Source organism: Typopeltis vanoorti, chromosome 19 (assembly GCF_054136105.1).
Source record: "Typopeltis vanoorti isolate ZY-2024b chromosome 19, IOZ_Tvanoo_1.0, whole genome shotgun sequence".
In the NCBI taxonomy this organism is placed as follows: domain Eukaryota; kingdom Metazoa; phylum Arthropoda; class Arachnida; order Uropygi; family Thelyphonidae; genus Typopeltis; species Typopeltis vanoorti.
Window position 1 is genome coordinate 19,445,771 of NC_143567.1, and position 17,938 is coordinate 19,463,708.

A 17,938-nucleotide genomic window follows, 5' to 3' on the forward strand; every position below is an offset into this window, starting at 1 on the left:
TTGATAAGCAGAATCAGTACAGTAACGAGGGATGAAGCGCCTCTGGCAAGTATCTAACTTGCACCCTCCTAACCCAAAAATGACAAAAATTTTGAAAAATTTAAATGTAACAAGTTAAATTATACTAAATGCAATATATTAAATACTTACTATTAACCCTACAAAATGAGTTGCAGTGTGTTGCAGAATTTCTGTGTCTAAAGCGGCGTATTGCCAAAATTTAAAAATACAATATAAAATAGCAGACTTTTATTATCTATTTATTTATTTTTATTTTTTACATTTTGCACCCGAAACCTACTTGTGCCCGTGGCGGGCGCCTCTTTCGCCATGCCCTCATTATGGCACTGATCAGAATTACTAAATCTAGGATATTATATAAGAAGGAAAATTATATTACTTGCATCGAATACATAACTTTCAAAATTCAAAAGCATTATTTACATATAAAAATCATACAAGTATTCATATAGTATACAAGGTTCAGTTCTGTTAGTTGTGATTTTTAATATGCCTATTGAAACAAGTATTTTTGCCATCTCATACTTTGAATGATTAGATATTCTTTTGTTTGAATACCAGATCTTTGTTTTATTAATGGTGCATGAGTGACCATTTTGTCTTAAGGTTCTTCATTGACAAAAAGTAGAACAGAGTGTATTAATTTATAGTAGACAGAAATAGTTGCTTCCATAACTTTATAACTTATTCCTATGCTGCTTACCTTTATATTTCCTAAGCACTGGGATCATCTGAGAGAATTTGCTGTGTTCGATTTGTGTCCAATACTAATCCCACTCACCTGACAGTACTAGTATTAGTAGAGAATTTCTTTCCACAGAATCCAGGATTGGTACCTGCTCTCCTCACATTGAAGAGGAGGTCCCCCATCCTGGGTTCTGTCAAGTCTCTTGCCATGCACTATTAATATTTTTTTTTTTTGTGATTTTTATATTTTTATAATTAAATTTTATAATAAAATATAAAAAGTATTTTTGATATGTGTTTAATTTAATTAGTTATAATTGTTATGTAAATAATACTTTTTATATTAAAAAAGTATTTATTTAGTACTATTTTTATTTGTTGTGTCCTGTTTTCATCCAGATTGCCGGTTAAAGTTTAATGACAGTAATGCACTGTGGCCTGCATTTGCATGTGAGAGCTGTTATTTCTGTTGAGTAAATGAAAAGGAATTGTCCATTTGTTGTCATGACTTTTTAAAAATGGTATTATTCAGAGAAGGAAAAAAATATGATGTGAAGCTGATAAAAAAGTGTAAGCATCAAGTGTTGCAAGTTTGTTTCTTGCAAAATAAATAAATAATGAGAAGATGTTTGGGTCTTAATGAAAATTTGCATCAAATGAATATATGTGCTTATATAGTACTAGGAGGAAAATGAGAGGGGCAGGGGGAAATGGGAGAAAAAGAAAACTGTTGTTATTTCAAGGGTACATAATGGAGTCCAAAGACTTGTTGCCTGAGACCTATACTATCCACACAATATCTTTCATACCCATCCTTAAACTCATTGACAAACAAAGCACTCACACCAGACTGGCAACCATTCCACTCATTCACCCTCCCCTCTCCCTCCCCTGCAAAAAATTAGCCCTTACACCCTTGTCTAACCACTGTTACTAATTTTCCAAGGATGATCCCCCCCCCTTGTTCTGCTCCTCTAACCAATTGCTGCAATATTTGCTTGCTATGCATCATTTTTATAGAGCCTGTTTTTATAACTTCAACATTTCTGTCAGGTCTGTATATCAAGACATTTTCAGATTGTTGTTTGGGATTGTGCAGCAGAAAAGTGTGGTAGAGAAGATAGTAGGTCTGTTGCCTCAATATAACAATGCAAAGTGGAGGAGATCATTGGTAATGAATAGGATGATATCGAGAATATGCAGTAAGAGGTCTGAAATATGTGGATGCTTAGAGTACATTTGAGGATAGAAGGGAGCTGTATGCAAGAGATGAATTACATTTGAACTGAGCTGAGGGATGCAGGCATATGAAGAGACTATTGTTTTTCTGGATAGGTGAGCATGTTAGGTAAGGGAAATTAAAATTGCAAGAGTGAAAGGTAGCAAGGATGGCCTCTTGGAGATAGTGGTTTGAGAAATGAGAGGATTTATAGTATATTGTAAAGCTAAGTGGGGTCAGGCAGAGAGTAATAATAGCTTTGTGAACTGACAGCACTGCTATTTCTGTATGCAGGTGTCAAGAGCATTAGGAATAAAGGAAATAAGTTTATAGTGTTGTTTGGATTGGATTTGAGAGTGATTTCGGCAGAGCATTGACCATGAAAATACCTTTATAAGAGGCATAAAACACAAATCTGTGAGAGATGAGACTTGAGTGATTCTATGGGGGGGGGGGAGAAAGAGGGGGATGGTATCATCAGTTAATCTGATTGCTCTCTTCTGAATAGTATCAAGCAATGTTAGCAATCATTATTTCATGTTTGGTTGGATTTGGGAGTTATATAATAGTTGTATAATAAAAGTGGTACCTCGTGTGGAAAAACATTGAGATTTTGGCAGTTGCATGAACTATGGCTGAGATATGTTAGTGCCATAAAAGGCTGGAGGAGCAGGCCAGATGTTACCATCTCGATGTTTCATACTTCATAGGGATAATTATTTATATACTTTTAATGTGTGTTTTTCGGCATTCAAGTGATTATTTGTGCTATTTCACCCACTTTTACAACTCCTACTTCAATGCTGTCTACTATCATCCATAAATACTGAACCTCCTCACTTTCTTGCAGTACAGTCCCACCAGTGTAGTATATTACTTGTAATCTACAAGTTATGCCACACTGAATTGGTAACCATTATACTTTACCAACATTCTCAGTCTATTTTAAATCCTGCTGGATTTCTACATCACCTGTATTAAATATTATCTTACTAATAAGTTTGGCATCACTGGCAAACAATTACATATCCCTCCCCACAGAAAATAACCAGCAGTGATCCAAATGCAAAGTGTTGTGGCATACAACTGGTTACCCAACCACCACCTCCTCGATTCTTCTCCACCATATACACTGGCTGGAAAGATGTCAACAGACACCATAGTGTGAGGAACAAATGGCCACCTTAATAAGATGTAGGTCCTCCTTTTGCTGTGATGACTGCAACAATCCCATGGGCCATAATTTTCACAAGCATATATGATAGTGACCAATGGAAATTTTGAACCATTCTTCCTGTAGGCATGTAATGAGGTCCTGGACTGTTGTGGGGCAGATGTCCCTTGACCTCATCCCACGCAGTAGGAAACAGTGCATTGTCTAGGATGTTCAGATACCGCTTAGAGTTCAGTGTTCGTGGCACCACAAACAGAAGTCCAAGGCCAAACCAGAAAAAACAGGACCATACTATCACACTGCCACCTCTGAATATCATAGTTGGAGTTATGCACTCTGGTAAGAGACATTCACCGGGCATCTGCCACACCCATACCTGTCCATCTGCTCACTAGGGAGTGTATTGTGATTTGTCACTCCATAACACAGCCAAGTTTCCATGACCCACTGAACACTCTCTTTGCACCACTGAAGATGAAACTGCATATTGGTTTGGGTAATCTGGGGCTTGTATATTGCAGTCCTACCATAGAAACACATGTTGTGAGCCTTGTTTATGAATGTTTTTTTTTTTTTTTTTCAGATTTGTGTTTCACTTGATGTCCGAAATTGCACATTCAATGTGTCAGCCAATGAAGTGGTCTTGACATATTATCCTTCGTAGCACCCTATGATCACATTTAGTGAGGGTGGTGGGTTGTCTGCTGAGAGTAGCACTTTCATCTCAGTATGGTATCACTGATTGTTGACCTGGGATGGCTCAATTTGTCAACAATTTGTTAAACTGATAGGTCTGCAACATACAGAAATATCACGTCATCCTTACATATTAATTTGTATTCCATTTCTCTCATATTGAAGATGCACTAAATAGGCATCTGAAGAGACATGCATAAGACACATAGTAATAGTAAAGGCTTATCATATCATATACTAGTCCACTAACGTTACTCCCTTTCTTTTGGTATTGGTCATGAGAATCAGTCATTGACATATGGTCTGAAAAATATGACATCCTGTAATGAAGCATTATAAATTTAAGTCATTTCAGAGTGTGGATTACAGAATGAATCTTGAAAAATTGCTAACAATTAATGAAAGAGATGGGTAATTTCCTTGTAATTTTACACTAGTTTTGTAAAAGTAAGCAAACTTTTCAGTTGCTTTTACTTTTCATGTATTATTAATGTCCAATAAGTGGAATGAAATATCATTTATTGTTTTGTTGATAAAATTGTATATCCATCATTAAAATAGATTGGGATGATAAAATAGCTTTAATTACTAACTTTCAGGTGAGTCAAAGACATCTTGGAGGTCCTTTTGTCATTCACACAGCTCATCATACCTTGCTTTAAACACATTCAAATTCTCTTCAAACACCACGCTCTCAAGCAATGCATTCCAATCTTTCACAACTTTCCATACAAAAAACCTACTTCTCACTCCCTTGCTTGCACCGTCCTTATGCAGCTTCCAGGGATGACTTTGTTCTCCCCCAATCTCCTATTATTTTATGAAAAAAAAACTGTTCAGTGTTAATTCTATAGCAACCATTACCAACTTATACGTCTCTATCATATCACCTGTCTTTCTCCTATTAACTAGACTCTGTAAATTGCATCTTCTCCACATTTCTTCATATTCAACATTTCAGAGATCAGAAAGTACCTTAGTCAATCACTATGGGCCTTTCCAACATCTCTTTGTCTTCTAAAAAAATCAGGTGACCAAACACATGCACAGTAGTTTATATGTAGCCTAATCAAGGCCTTATACAATGGAACCAGAATCTCCTTATTTCTACAAGTCATTGTTCTCTGCATCATTACAAGAATTCATTGTGTTGTCCTCATGATTTTGGCAATGTGTCCTCTAAATTTTAGATCCTTCTCCACCATCACTTCAAGATCTCTTGTTTCCTCCACTTCTAACAATATATCCCCACTTGGTTAGACTATAATAAATTTAGTTTAATCCTTTATCCAAGTGTGAGCAAACAAAGTTTGCGCCTAAAAGTATCTTCAGGACTGGGTAAGGTGGTACAACACCGGGAAACTTGTTGCAAAGGCAGAGCAAGCTAACATAACTCCTATCTCAGTATCTCCCATAATGCAAAACACATCTCCTTGCGGATATGTATAATGTTATGCATTAAGGGAAGGGTCCCTACCCAGACTAGTTTCGACCTTTGTTGAGGTCTCTTCAGCGGGAGCCAGGCCCAAGTGGAGATACCAGGCAGAAGCATTAGCAAGGTCATCTCTACCTATAGGAGTTGCCAAACGGTGTGCCACCTTTTTATTAAATTACTCTGGATTTAGAGAAAGATGTTGAAAGTTTGTTTTTCACTTGGGTAGACTATAATAAATTTAGTTTAATCCTTTATCCAAGTGTGAGCAAACAAAGTTTGCGCTTGAAAGTATCTTCGGGACTGGGGTAAGGTGGTACAATACCGGGAAACTTGTTGCAAAGGTGGAGCAAGCTAACATAACTCTTATCTCAGTATCTCCCATAATGCAAAATACATTTCTTTGTGGATATATATAATGTTATGCATTAAGGGAAGGGCCACTACCCAGACTAGTTTTGACCTTTATCGAGGTCTCTTCAGTGGGACCTTTATTGAGGTCTCTTCAGGACTGCGGTAAAGTGTTGTACCACTTTACTGCTGTCCTGAAGATACTTTCAGGGGCAAACTTTGTTTGCTCACACTTGGATAAAGGATTAAACTAAATTTATTATTAATATATCCCCACATTGAACTGGTATTCCCACTCCATGCTCATTCACTCAATCTGTTGAAGTCTTGTAAGACAAGAGCATCTACTCTACTCCTCATAGTTCGTCTGAACTTTGCATTATCTGCAAATAATGGAATATCCCCATTCAAATCTTTCCCAGTATCATTAACATACATTAAACAGCAGTGGCCCTTAAACAGACCTCTGTGGCACACCATAATGACTTTCCCCTTCCAGGATATTGCTCCCCCATACACAACTTGCTGATACCTATTAAATAGCCAATCTCCAATCCAATACACTAGTCTAATATTCAACCCCATGTGCTCTAATTTGACTATCAATTTATGTAGTAATATATCAAAAGCCTTTGCAAACTTTAAGTATACTACTGTGTATCTATCTCCTTTGCCCAATGATGCCATCACCTTATTGTAATCAGTAAGTAGATTACTAAAACATTGTCTCCCTTTAGAAAATCCATGCTGCCCATCAAAGGTAATACCACCATTGTCAACCTGATCCTGGTTCTCACCAGCCTCTCAATACACTTCAACCACAACAACTGACATACAGATAGGCCTATAATTTTATGCTTGAGTTTGTCACCTCCCGTATGAAGTGGCACAGTCTTGCCTTTCCACCACTCCTTTGATATAGTTGAGGTATTTAATAAAAGACCTTTATGAACTGCTCATTAAATACCTCAACTATATCATCTGCAGTACTTGTTCTTATACCATTTTCTCCAATCAGTGTCAAACCTTCTATAATTATCTTTTTTTTTTTTTTTGCTTCATTAGCTAACTGCCTAATCTAACACTTTTTATTCCCGAAGGAAGTAGGCAGAATTCCTTTACCCCTAACTAATCTTTTGAAGTTGTTGAGTAGCTGGTTTCTATCATTCAGCTATCAGGGCCTTCATTGGGGAGATTGTGGCAGCCAAGTTGTCTTGTGTTCCTAAATCTTAATTAATGGGTATATATTATGCCTGAAATAGTGAATTCTGCAGCCAGTGTTTTCTTGGCATTAGTTACTAGGCGGGAAACTGTACTTTTCAATACAGGTCACTCCCACTCCTTTTTGAAAAGATTATCAGAATTCTTGAAAACTTAAAAATCATCATCACAGTCTACTGACACAATGGTCATTTTTGACATTCAGTCCTTATTCACTAGCATACTTGCTAACATTCTTTAGTTATCACAAAAGTTCCCTCCAGAACATAGTCGACTGTTTAATTTTGTCGATCACTCAGACTAAATTATGTCTTTATTTTCTTCCTGGAAAATCTAGAAGACTCCTGATTCTCCTCAAAATATAGTCACAATCATCATTTTGGGTAGACTTTATTCCTAACCAGTATTAAGAGCTTTCATCCCTGTATCAACTTTGCCATGGAAATGAAAAAAGGGCAGAAAATTGTCACTGTGTGCATATAGTAACTCAGTGGAAATGGTGTTTGCTTTCATAGCTTAGACGATGACTGCTGCAAGTTCATTTCTATTTCCTGACTAGAAATTTTTCAAGGCCCTTTTTTGCCTGGTTCTGATTTTGTTTCTTACTGACACAAGCAAAATAGGATGTTAGTTGAAAATAAGAAATTTTATATTTGTATATGCATGACCCCCCCCCCCCCAAAAAAAATCGATTGGTGCTTGAGATCCAGGAGTTGGCCACTTCCAGATTTAAAACTACTATGCAGAATAAATGGTCGCATATTGATTCAAACTCCTGCATTCTCATATTTCAATTTAAACACGATGTTCGGTAGGCTGACAAAATAAGGTATTGTTCTGATTAGAACATGTTGAATTTGCTACCATGCAGTTTTGAGTGTTCGAATTCCATCTAGAATACGAACTTATAGAAGGGCTTTACAACTGAAGTAAATTAGCTGGTCACAAACGGAGGTGGCAGGGTTTTTCTTCAGAACAGACAAACACTGGCCAGAAGAACCACGCAGTTAATTATTATTATTAATTATTATTATTCCTGACACCTCCAAGGAGTCTGAAGACTCATCGCGGGAGGACACCTACAACTGTCTCAACCACTACACCGAACCTCTACTAGGAATCAACGCCATCTACCGCCCACCTAATAGAACATAATATACTGGTCTTGGTTGATTTGGCATAACTGAAATACCATAGATCTTAGAACCGTTTAACATTTTTCCTCCATGAATAGCATTGTCAGTCTAGAAGATTCCATCACTCGTAGAGCAGTTGGGTCTTTACGGACTGTAACAGGAGTCTCAGGTATGTTTGGTAAACGGTAAAAGATTCTCCCAATGATCGCTCAAGTGTCCTATGCTGTCTTTCCAATGTCACCATTTTAGATTTCGTTTTCTGTTACCGATTCATGATTTGAAGGTTCTGAATAGAATCTTCAAAAGCTGCAGATATCCGCTTTTTATGCAGTTCTACTCACTTTACTGTTGCTTGTTGAACACGCTAGCACATCTTTGATGCAAGCTGGACCACAGCTTCCGTCTTCATGAAGATAAATTCGCTGTGCAGTGCTAAATGCACAATAAGTTGTATACCTATCGTGCATTTAACACCGCAAGAGAGGTCAGGATTAGATAATCCTGGAACCCTGTTTAGAGAAAAAACACGTAACTCACAGCCTGCAGGTAGCAAAGTGGAATCGCTAGCCATTGAGTAGTATAACAAGTCTCAATTTTTTTTTAAGTTAATATTCTCATTTTCGGCTAATCAAAGAAGAAATCTGGTGAGCTAATTTTCGGAAATCCTTATATTTAAAGGAAACAAAAGTCTATGCTTAAAAAACTAGACATACCAACTTCGTGATGTAGTCAGAACTTAAGAAATATTAGGCTTCAGACTACAATGACATGCTGATTAAACAATTGTGTTCACATACTGTTTTTGACGGTGACGTAACATCACATTGGAACTAAAACAGTCGCATCGACCTTGCAAACCGCACTTCAAGAGCCAAGAATGATTGCCGTGTGGGTTAACTATATATAAAAGATCCCAAGGACACTAAGAAGGGAAAGGCAAAGGTTTAAAAAAATGTATCTGCATAAGTATATTTGTAAAAAAAAAAAAAAAAAAAGTTTCATCTTACTAATATAGACTAAACATATAGACTAAGTTTACTCCGTTCGAAAACTAACTATAATAAAGTTTGGCAGTGACATAGTGAAATTAGAGGGAAAAGTTCACTTCCAATATCTTTATTAAAGTTATTAGTCTGATAATCCATTCACTCTATTTTGGTATTTCACTCTAACAGGTGAGTAATCATTTACTTCAGAACCATTTGTAGTAAATGAGGATGCACAAATGCACACGAATAAAATATTTTTCTATTTTGTGACAGCGTATTACGGACAATTTTTGCATACAATTTGTACAATTCTGATTGGTAGCGCATAATAATATCGACACATTTAATTAATTTCGTTTAATGTCAACAGCTGTATTGCGTAAAAGAGAAGACGCAAGCATTTAGGGTGAATGAGACAGATCCGATGAGTTAGGTTCTTTCGAGTCAAAGTGTACCTTTCCACCTAATGACAGGTTGAGAATGCTACAACAGATAATTAATAGATAAGAACTTCAAATATGGATGCATGCATAACGACAAAAAAACCACGTGTTAATTAGCTACATAAAAAAAAAGAAAATAAAATGCATACAGAGCAGTAATTGAAACCAATACTATAATGAAGTTATTGTGTTCGAAAATTCTTATTTTAATTTTCGAAGATCATGTGGCATGTTTCACTTGATGACCTTGGCCATGGTTACTCGATTAGCTTCATCTTACCTAACTGAATATGAAAATTAAGACCATTATACTGTTGTTTCAAATTAACTCTATCTGATCTGCAGTATTGTGCAATATCATTACAAGCTTCTTTTTATGCGGTTAGTGACATCCTGTTGGACTATCTTTTTGAAAAGAATCTACCTTTAATAACTCTCCTGTACTTCTTTTTATTATATAGGATACATTAATGACATCAAATATCACTATATCATCTGTCTTCACATCAAATGATGCATAATGCATTCCTAATGTACATAGAGATATTTCACTGAAAGGCATTTATCACACAAAATTGATCCCGAAATACAAGCGTATGCAAGTTTGTTTGTTTTTTTTTTTTTGTAGAATCACCAATCTCCATAATAATCAAATCTGAGAGAAAATCACATATCTCAATGTTTATGTTAAGGGAATTTATTGGATAGAGAGATCTTCTGGGAGTTCTTTCGCAGTTGTACGTTCCCGAGAGGTCCTTTGTAAAACACAGGAATAGTACAATGAGTGGATCAAAAGTCTGGAAAGCAGAAAGTAATTACAGACGTATTTCTGGATCAAAATGTAAGTTGTAAATTTCGTAAAATATTGACGAGATTGATTGATCAATTTAATGTTCCGTTTGCATTTCGGTGCAAAAATTTCCTTCATTTATTATATGAGTGTCACTTAAGAAATAAATCTGTGATGCAGCTGTTTCATTAGTTTCGAACTATGTTTACGAAAATCTGATATTCTGTAAACTTTTTTTGGTGTGTGTGGGGGGATTTCATTGATGATTGGTGTGAATTTTGATTCAGTGCTAATCCATTACGAGAAATGATTGTAGAGTTGGAATACAAAGTTAATATTTGTTATAATTTCGATACATTTCACTGATGGATTTTTTGTAGCGTGGTAATACTGAAACGCAATAGTGTCATCAAGCGGCAGTTTTAGTATAAAATGGTGCCTCGTTTGAAACGTGGTCTTGCGAGAAAGTTTACGAACACAACGCACGTTTGCAGCAGATATTAATCGTTATTTTGTTGAAGTGCACAGCGAAATTTTGCTGAACTGTGAATGGTGCGGCACCTTAGTTGGGGGAGTTCATAGGTCAAGATGACTTACAATATGGGCAGTCGAGCACGTCCAATGGAATATGCAGTGCAACACACAAGTTAAAGAAATTCAAGAAAGCTGAAGAATGTCTTTATGCAAATATCAGGCAAAGGAGTAATGTAGGATATTATTCACGAATTGGATATCGTTCATGAAGATCGCAAAGCAAGATGGATGGCAGTCTCTGCTTAACAATATGTCGCATTGCAAAATAATTCTGGTTACGAAATGTGAGCTAATCGTTTGATTCCTGAAATAAAGATCGCGATAGAATAGAAACACCCCAATTTCTGAAGGCTAAAAAAGTTTATAGTTTTATTTGCACCTTGCAGGAAAGTAATAGTACTGTCTTTTGGGATAATCAAGGGAAGTGTACTGTGTACACTTTGCTTTGTACTATGCAACTCTCCAGCGTTTATGAGAAGCCAGGACTGCATACTCGCACGGTTTATCAGACACAAACCTTTTTCAGGAATTTTGGGTGGAAACATTACAAACATTGCCACCTGCACAGAGCCCTCACTTGATCCCCGATTACTATATGTTTGAGTGTTTTAAGCAGCATTTTAGTGGTTGTAGATTTGAAACAGAATTGGAAGTTCAGCGAAATGTTCACTCTCTGAGAACACAAGACCCGGAACTCTACTCTATTGGTATCAGCTCTTTGATATCTTGCTTCTTACTTCACCGATCATAATTGTGCTGACTTTTGTCTAAACTGGATATGTGGTATGAACATGAACATCCATAATCAACAGTCAAATCCCACAGGCTATCTTACTACTACTATTTTTTATATATCTATTTTTACGTTTTAGCATGTACATTAACTCCACTTTAGTGCCTTAGATGAATTCTTTTGGTCTAGTTCAATGTTCGTGTTATTTTTCATGAGATTAAGAAGTGAATAAAGACTAGATCATTTGTAAGTAATTATAATAAAAAAAATTTGCTCAATTTGGAATGTTTACAAATACTTTCACTTGTGTATCATTAGCTAATTACTTTAATTTCACCTAGTTTTTAATGTGCTCGTTCAAATTTGGTTAGACTGTGCTATATTTAAATATCAATGATCAGAGATCGAAGCAAGAAATTCCACTGTTTTCAGCATAAATATGCACATATATTACTTTTTTTTTAGAATTAAAAATGACTCAATCAGCAAACAGTTCTTTGTGAAAATTATCCCACAAATACAAGAGATTAAAATTCATTAATTCGAACTCTTTGGTAAGTTATTAATGCTTCATTTAATTAATTCATGTTTTTCAAATTCTGATAATCCAAAACCTGATGAAAGTTTACGATATTCATATTGTAGATGCATAGCAGTGTGGAAATAGTGTTTGCTGCTATTGAGCCAAGCCGTTGGAAGAAAGACTGAAAGAAAGTTAGATTCTGGTCGCCTATTAAAGGAATTCTTTGTAAGCCTTTATTTATATATATATATATATTGCTGGATCTCTAGTTATCCGACCTTTGGTATGGACAACTTGGATTTTTTCTTCCCTGAAACTAGGGTTTTTAAACGCTCAATTTATGAAAATCGACTGCAGAATTCGCACTATCTCAGACAATAATATATATTAATAGGATTAGCGACTACAAGATGGTAGCAGTTAGCTGCCACATTCTCCATAGATGCATTTGAATCATTGTCTTGGGCCAGCTATCAGCAATGGCTAAGGGTAGAGATTGACTAGCCATCAAATCTTCAAAAAGAGTTAGTTAAGGAAGTTAAATTATAAAAGGAGGTGATCCTTTGGGAAATAAAGACGCTGGCGGATTTTTTTTTTTTTTTTCATATTGCGAAAATTCAGCGTTAATATTTTTCAGATGAATGCTTTACTATGAGATACTGCTGTTTAAATATATTTCTGCCACTAAAGGAAACGTTAGTTTTCAAATATCATTGGTATAGTACTAAGAAATAAATTTTCATCAATTTTGTATGCTCGAATACCTAATGCTCGAATGTACTTACTGTTGCATTCCTGTCTGATTTGACAAGCACTCTGCCACATTTTGACTTGAATAAAGGTTAATAGGCGAATTATACTGTAGATGCATTATTCTCGGTCCACTTAACCCAGAATCAGGGGTTCCTGACCTTCCAGGACTGATGGATCCTCTCGGAGAACCAGCAGCACCTCGTACGGTCTCTTGCACCTGCGACAAACCGCAGAATTTCTCTTAATATGGGTTTAATGCTATGCATTGGTGATTGTTGGAAAACACTGGATTATCAATGTTTATGAATAGATATGATTATATTTAGGCATTAACTAAATGGCAAATGAAACAGGAGCTTTGACTGTACTTGTATATTCATTACAGTTACAATGAAATGGTGAAATTTTTTGATATTATTATATTATTACAAATTTATATGTATAAATAGATATAGATATAATGTATTTTGCAAAATATATTATCTTAGCCTTTATTCTACTTTATAATATACTATATATTTTAATATTTATATTTGTAATTAATTACATATAAATTATATTTATAACGGTCTAAAATTAATGATACACAGCTTTTATTTAAAAAAGAGCCTGTGCAGCTCAGTGGAAGTAGCGCCCAAAGAATGGCGACATAAGTTCAATTCTAGTTTGAGTCTTTTTTTCGACTGGTTCCCGAGTTAGTCACTTTCTGGCACCGACAAGCTAGGTTTTTTTTTTTTTTTCCGTCACGTAAAAGTTACATTGTATTAACATTTTAAGAATTGTACATTTTTAAAAAATAAATAGATATATTTAGCATTGTAGGTGAGTTTGACATTTACATTAACTCAGTATATCCAATATCGCGTGTAAATTTGTAACTTAAATTATTAGCTCACATAAGCTGTGAGATGGACTCAAATTTTATCCCCTGTTGACAATTGCTGTGCTTACTGTAGTCCTGAAGCGGATTGAAAAGTTTCTGCAGTAGCTTTACCCATTCTAATACAAATGTACTATAGGCTAACATCCTTTAGTAGGTGGGATTCACATAAAAAATTATTTAAAAATGACTGAATATACTCCGGAAAGTAATTAGCTAGATTAGAATGTTTAGCCAAAATAAAGGACTCAGTCGTGAAATACAACCTTTGACAGCATGTAGGCATCTGTCATCCTGCTGTAAGTAGTTGGCTTCATTGAGCCCGGTTTATTCCAGGATGGATCAGACACATGACGAAGATAACTTCCGGTTGGATTGTCGTGATGAGTCTTCGCTGAAGGGGCGATTAGCGGAAGTGTTCGGTAGGCCTAATATACATAAAAAAAAGAAGAAATATTTAAATATACATAATTACAGATGACTTTTAGTAATCATTTATCAAACAAAAAATAAAAAACTCACTACATGATTACATCTTTAAGAAGAAAATAGCTTAGGAAATTCCTTTTAAAATAAAATTTCAGTGCATGGCCTATAGATCGTTAAGAATCATGACTGACTCTTAAGCTAAGTAACGTGTAAAGATTTGTTACAAGAATCATTAGAACTAAAATTCGACATGTTCTAAATTGAATATTACTGATTAATGATGTTATTTTGCAGAGGTATAAAACAGAATACTGCCTACCAAATCTGATGCATTCAATCCAATTAATAAAAGAACTAAAGGATTTTGAAAATGGCGACAAATAATACCACTGAAAGTCAATACATACGCCACCCAATACTCTATTACCGCACTGCAAGGTCGATAAGCAGAGGATAATAAACTCCAATTTAATGCTAGTTACAAATGTTGCAACCGCTAATATTAGGTTTTGGGTGATGTGAAAAACGCCTGTTTCAAGTTTTATTTCATTTAATTTCGAGTAAATAACCTATTTTTATTTATATAAATATTATATTTATTTATATAAATATAAATAAATATAATTTCCTTGTTTATGTGACCTCTACTTCCCATCTTCCTTGACTCAAAAAAAAAAAAAAAAAATCATAAAAACTGTGACGTCATGTAACGGCTATCTCTATCTTATTATTATTTTTTTTTTATTATTTCCAAATACATGTACGTTGCTATTCAACTAAAATATCCGAACTATATTTCAGTTTTTGTTTGCTTGTTTTTAATATTAGTTTTAATATTTAAGACAAATTTATATTAAATTAAACATATAAACTTTTCGAAATCAATGAATTTCCTAAATTTTTGCAAAATAAGATCGCAGCAAACATAACAGCGACGAAAACAACAGAAATTCTTCGATAAATATTATTGACATTTTGCTTAAATGAATTTTAAAAAAAATAACAAAATACATTGCTTCTAATATTTTATGATTTTATTTAAAAAAAATAATATCTGTTTGATATAAAATAATAATGGATATTTATTATTCTCATTTTTAGAAATTTATAGATGAAGTGTCCTGAAATTAGATTCCTTTTTATTTATTTATTTTTTTGTCTAATTTATACACCAATTAGCATTTTTTGTAAATAATATGTAACTTCAAAACAACAACTACGGAACAAATGTAGTATTTGGAAATGGATTAATGAGTGGATTTCTGCTGTAAATTAGTTTTGTTATTCCAGCATATATGGTTCAAAGACCTTTAATAAGCTATTTTCTAAGTAAATTCCAATTTATTTTTATTCGCTAATCAAAAGGTTCCTGGATAAATGATACGCAGTTCCTAGTCCAACTTAATGGCCGTGTTTTATAAATATAAATATTACTTTCAACTTTTGAAAACGTTTATTTATAAATCTGTAGTAACTATCAGTCCAGCGAAACTTTAAGGACCCAATATCAGGAAATGAGAATTAAATTTAGAAACATTACATGAAAACCAAGCATTTAACATTAAATATTTGTAATGTGCTTGCATTGAATACAAAATAATCAAATCTCTGGCAAGTCATTTATAAACATTCAAAGGTTGTGATAAACCTCTTTGATTTTGAAGATTGTCATTATTATTAAAAATTTGCTTCGTTGTCGAACCATTTATTCAATGCAACAAGACATACTTACTTGATTTACTATAGCCTGCTTCTCCTGTCTCTTGTCATCCATCGTGTATTGAGTTCCATTCGCTATCTGAGACGATATCCCATCTTGAAACTGGGTCGTTGGAAGAGCTCGAAAATACTCTTCGCTGCCTTTCGGAATTACAGTGGGAGGGAAGTGAGTTACGGTGGTGGCGGTCGGGGTATAGCGATACACAGTTCTTGAGACCCCTACTTGCGGAAGAGGTGATATCGCAGGGACAGGGACTGTAGCACCCCTGAAATGAAGGATAATCATTTGAATTTATTGTGAATGAAAATGTCAACAAAAGATACACTATGTAGAATACTGTGTAGTCTACATTATTATAGCTATTATAATATATATTATATTATAGATTTTATTATAGATTATAGCTAACCTATTCTACAAGGCAATGCGTATGTTTTTATATTCCTTTGTGAGAAAATTGCCTCATTTATATAATGTTCGTCTACAATATTTTAATAGGCATGAAAATAGAATAAGAGATAAAAAGTTGAAGTGGTTTACGACAGTCGATATTAACATGGTTCACGCATATTTAGTTGCAGATGAAGTAGCTCCCGAGCATAGCTAACTTATATGACGTTGGCTGCTATCACGTAGACTTTTACCTTCTTTCTATTTCAGCATTGCTATTTTTGGAAATACACGATTGATAGTGGTTTTTTCTTGAAGTTCTCAAGATGTATTCAGTTGATATCCGTAGAGCGTTCAGATTTAGAATTCAATATTTAGCAGATGTGATACAAATTTCGAAACGGAAACACAGGCTGGAATCATTAGGTGCATGTATAATTTCGCGGCTTGGGAAATAAATAAAAAAAAAATCGCTATTGTATAGTATAGAGTAAGCACTTTAGATGTAATATCAAACGAACCGTTTTGACTGTGCAAATAGAAATCACAGCACACCAATGTTGATTCTGAATTGAGCACACAAAAAGTGAGATATTTCAATGCTGTGAAATAAATAAAATCTCGAACTCGCCTCCGTCACCCGAAAATTTACGTGCGAAGCAAACCATCCGCAATTCGATCTAAACCAAACCAATCTTTGTTTCTTTAACCATCCTGGGGAAAAAACACTGTCTTAAAATTAATAAAATGAAAGATTCAGAACAAGAAATTGAAATTACCTTTGAATCACTATTTTGATATTGTTTCCTGCGCCCTTAATAACATCGGAAGCCTCCTTATGAGACATTCGAGTAGCATCTTTATCTCGTAACTTCAAGATGATGTCTCCTCTTTGCAATTCTCCTTCAGAAGGACTACCCATGAACACCTGAGGACCATAAAAGGAAACATTCTTTAAGTTTTTAACTCTCAACAATTTTTAAGTGCTAATATATTAAAATTACTTAATATGTGGTTAGCATTTCTTAAAATGGAAATTATGTCTAAGATGGATTTGAGGAATCGGAAAACAACTTTTGCAATTAATTTTTTTCTCTCTCTCTTGGTAAACTTAAGTACTCTCTTTTATCTTTCATCATCATCACAGCAAGTGTATCAACTGCTGAAATGATAGACGAAAAGCAACAACTAATATATCAGGCAACCGCGGCCATCTTGTGTTCCTAATCCAATCCGGTAGTATTAGATACATGTGTATAGGGGTATATCATATGAGCGCATTATAAGAAAAAAAAGTCAAGTTTGCGCCTGCCCGTAATACAAGTCTAGGTGACCTGCAAAGTAGTGCAAGTGTCTAGGCAACTCGTGGTAAAGGTGGAATAAGCTCTGATTACTATTCTTAATATTTACCCTTAATACAAAGCTCGTCTCCTTGACGAGATGTATGGTGCTATGCATTAAAGGCAAGGGGCCACTACCCAGACCGGTTTCGACCTTTATATACCCAAGGTAAAAAACTTTCTACATATATGTATATATATATAATTTAGTGTTTTCTAATAGCCACGGAAAAATTCCACCAGGAAATTTCAGGATCATATTAGTAGGGTTCAGCCTATATTTTTAATTTTGTTCTCTGGTCTTTAATGATCGAATAAATAAAATTTTGACGGCATTATCTTGATAAAGCATCTCTTATATAAAATTATGAAGTATATAAATTAATTTCATCACATTTTTTTTCGGAAATAACTTTTCAACATTCCCTTCACAGCTTTGGAAAATATCTGCTTCAGTGTTTCCATGGAAACAGTAAG

The 17,938-nt window shown here is 34.7% G+C and overlaps 1 protein-coding gene across 2 annotated transcripts in view; it reads right to left on the reverse strand.

The window, feature by feature from the left end:
• LOC150095890 (PDZ and LIM domain protein 3-like) overlaps positions 1–17,938 on the reverse strand; it is a 57,021-nt gene that overhangs the window by 16,128 nt on the left and 22,955 nt on the right. For both annotated transcript variants that reach the window (XM_090409530.1, XM_090409529.1), the window contains exons 2-5: positions 16,901–17,049; positions 15,744–15,996; positions 13,849–14,010; positions 12,735–12,919 (exon numbers count right to left, since the gene is read on the reverse strand). In XM_090409530.1, coding sequence (XP_090265656.1) covers positions 12,735–12,919; positions 13,849–14,010; positions 15,744–15,996; positions 16,901–17,049 — 749 coding nt within the window. The remainder of the gene's footprint in view (positions 1–12,734; positions 12,920–13,848; positions 14,011–15,743; positions 15,997–16,900; positions 17,050–17,938) is intronic.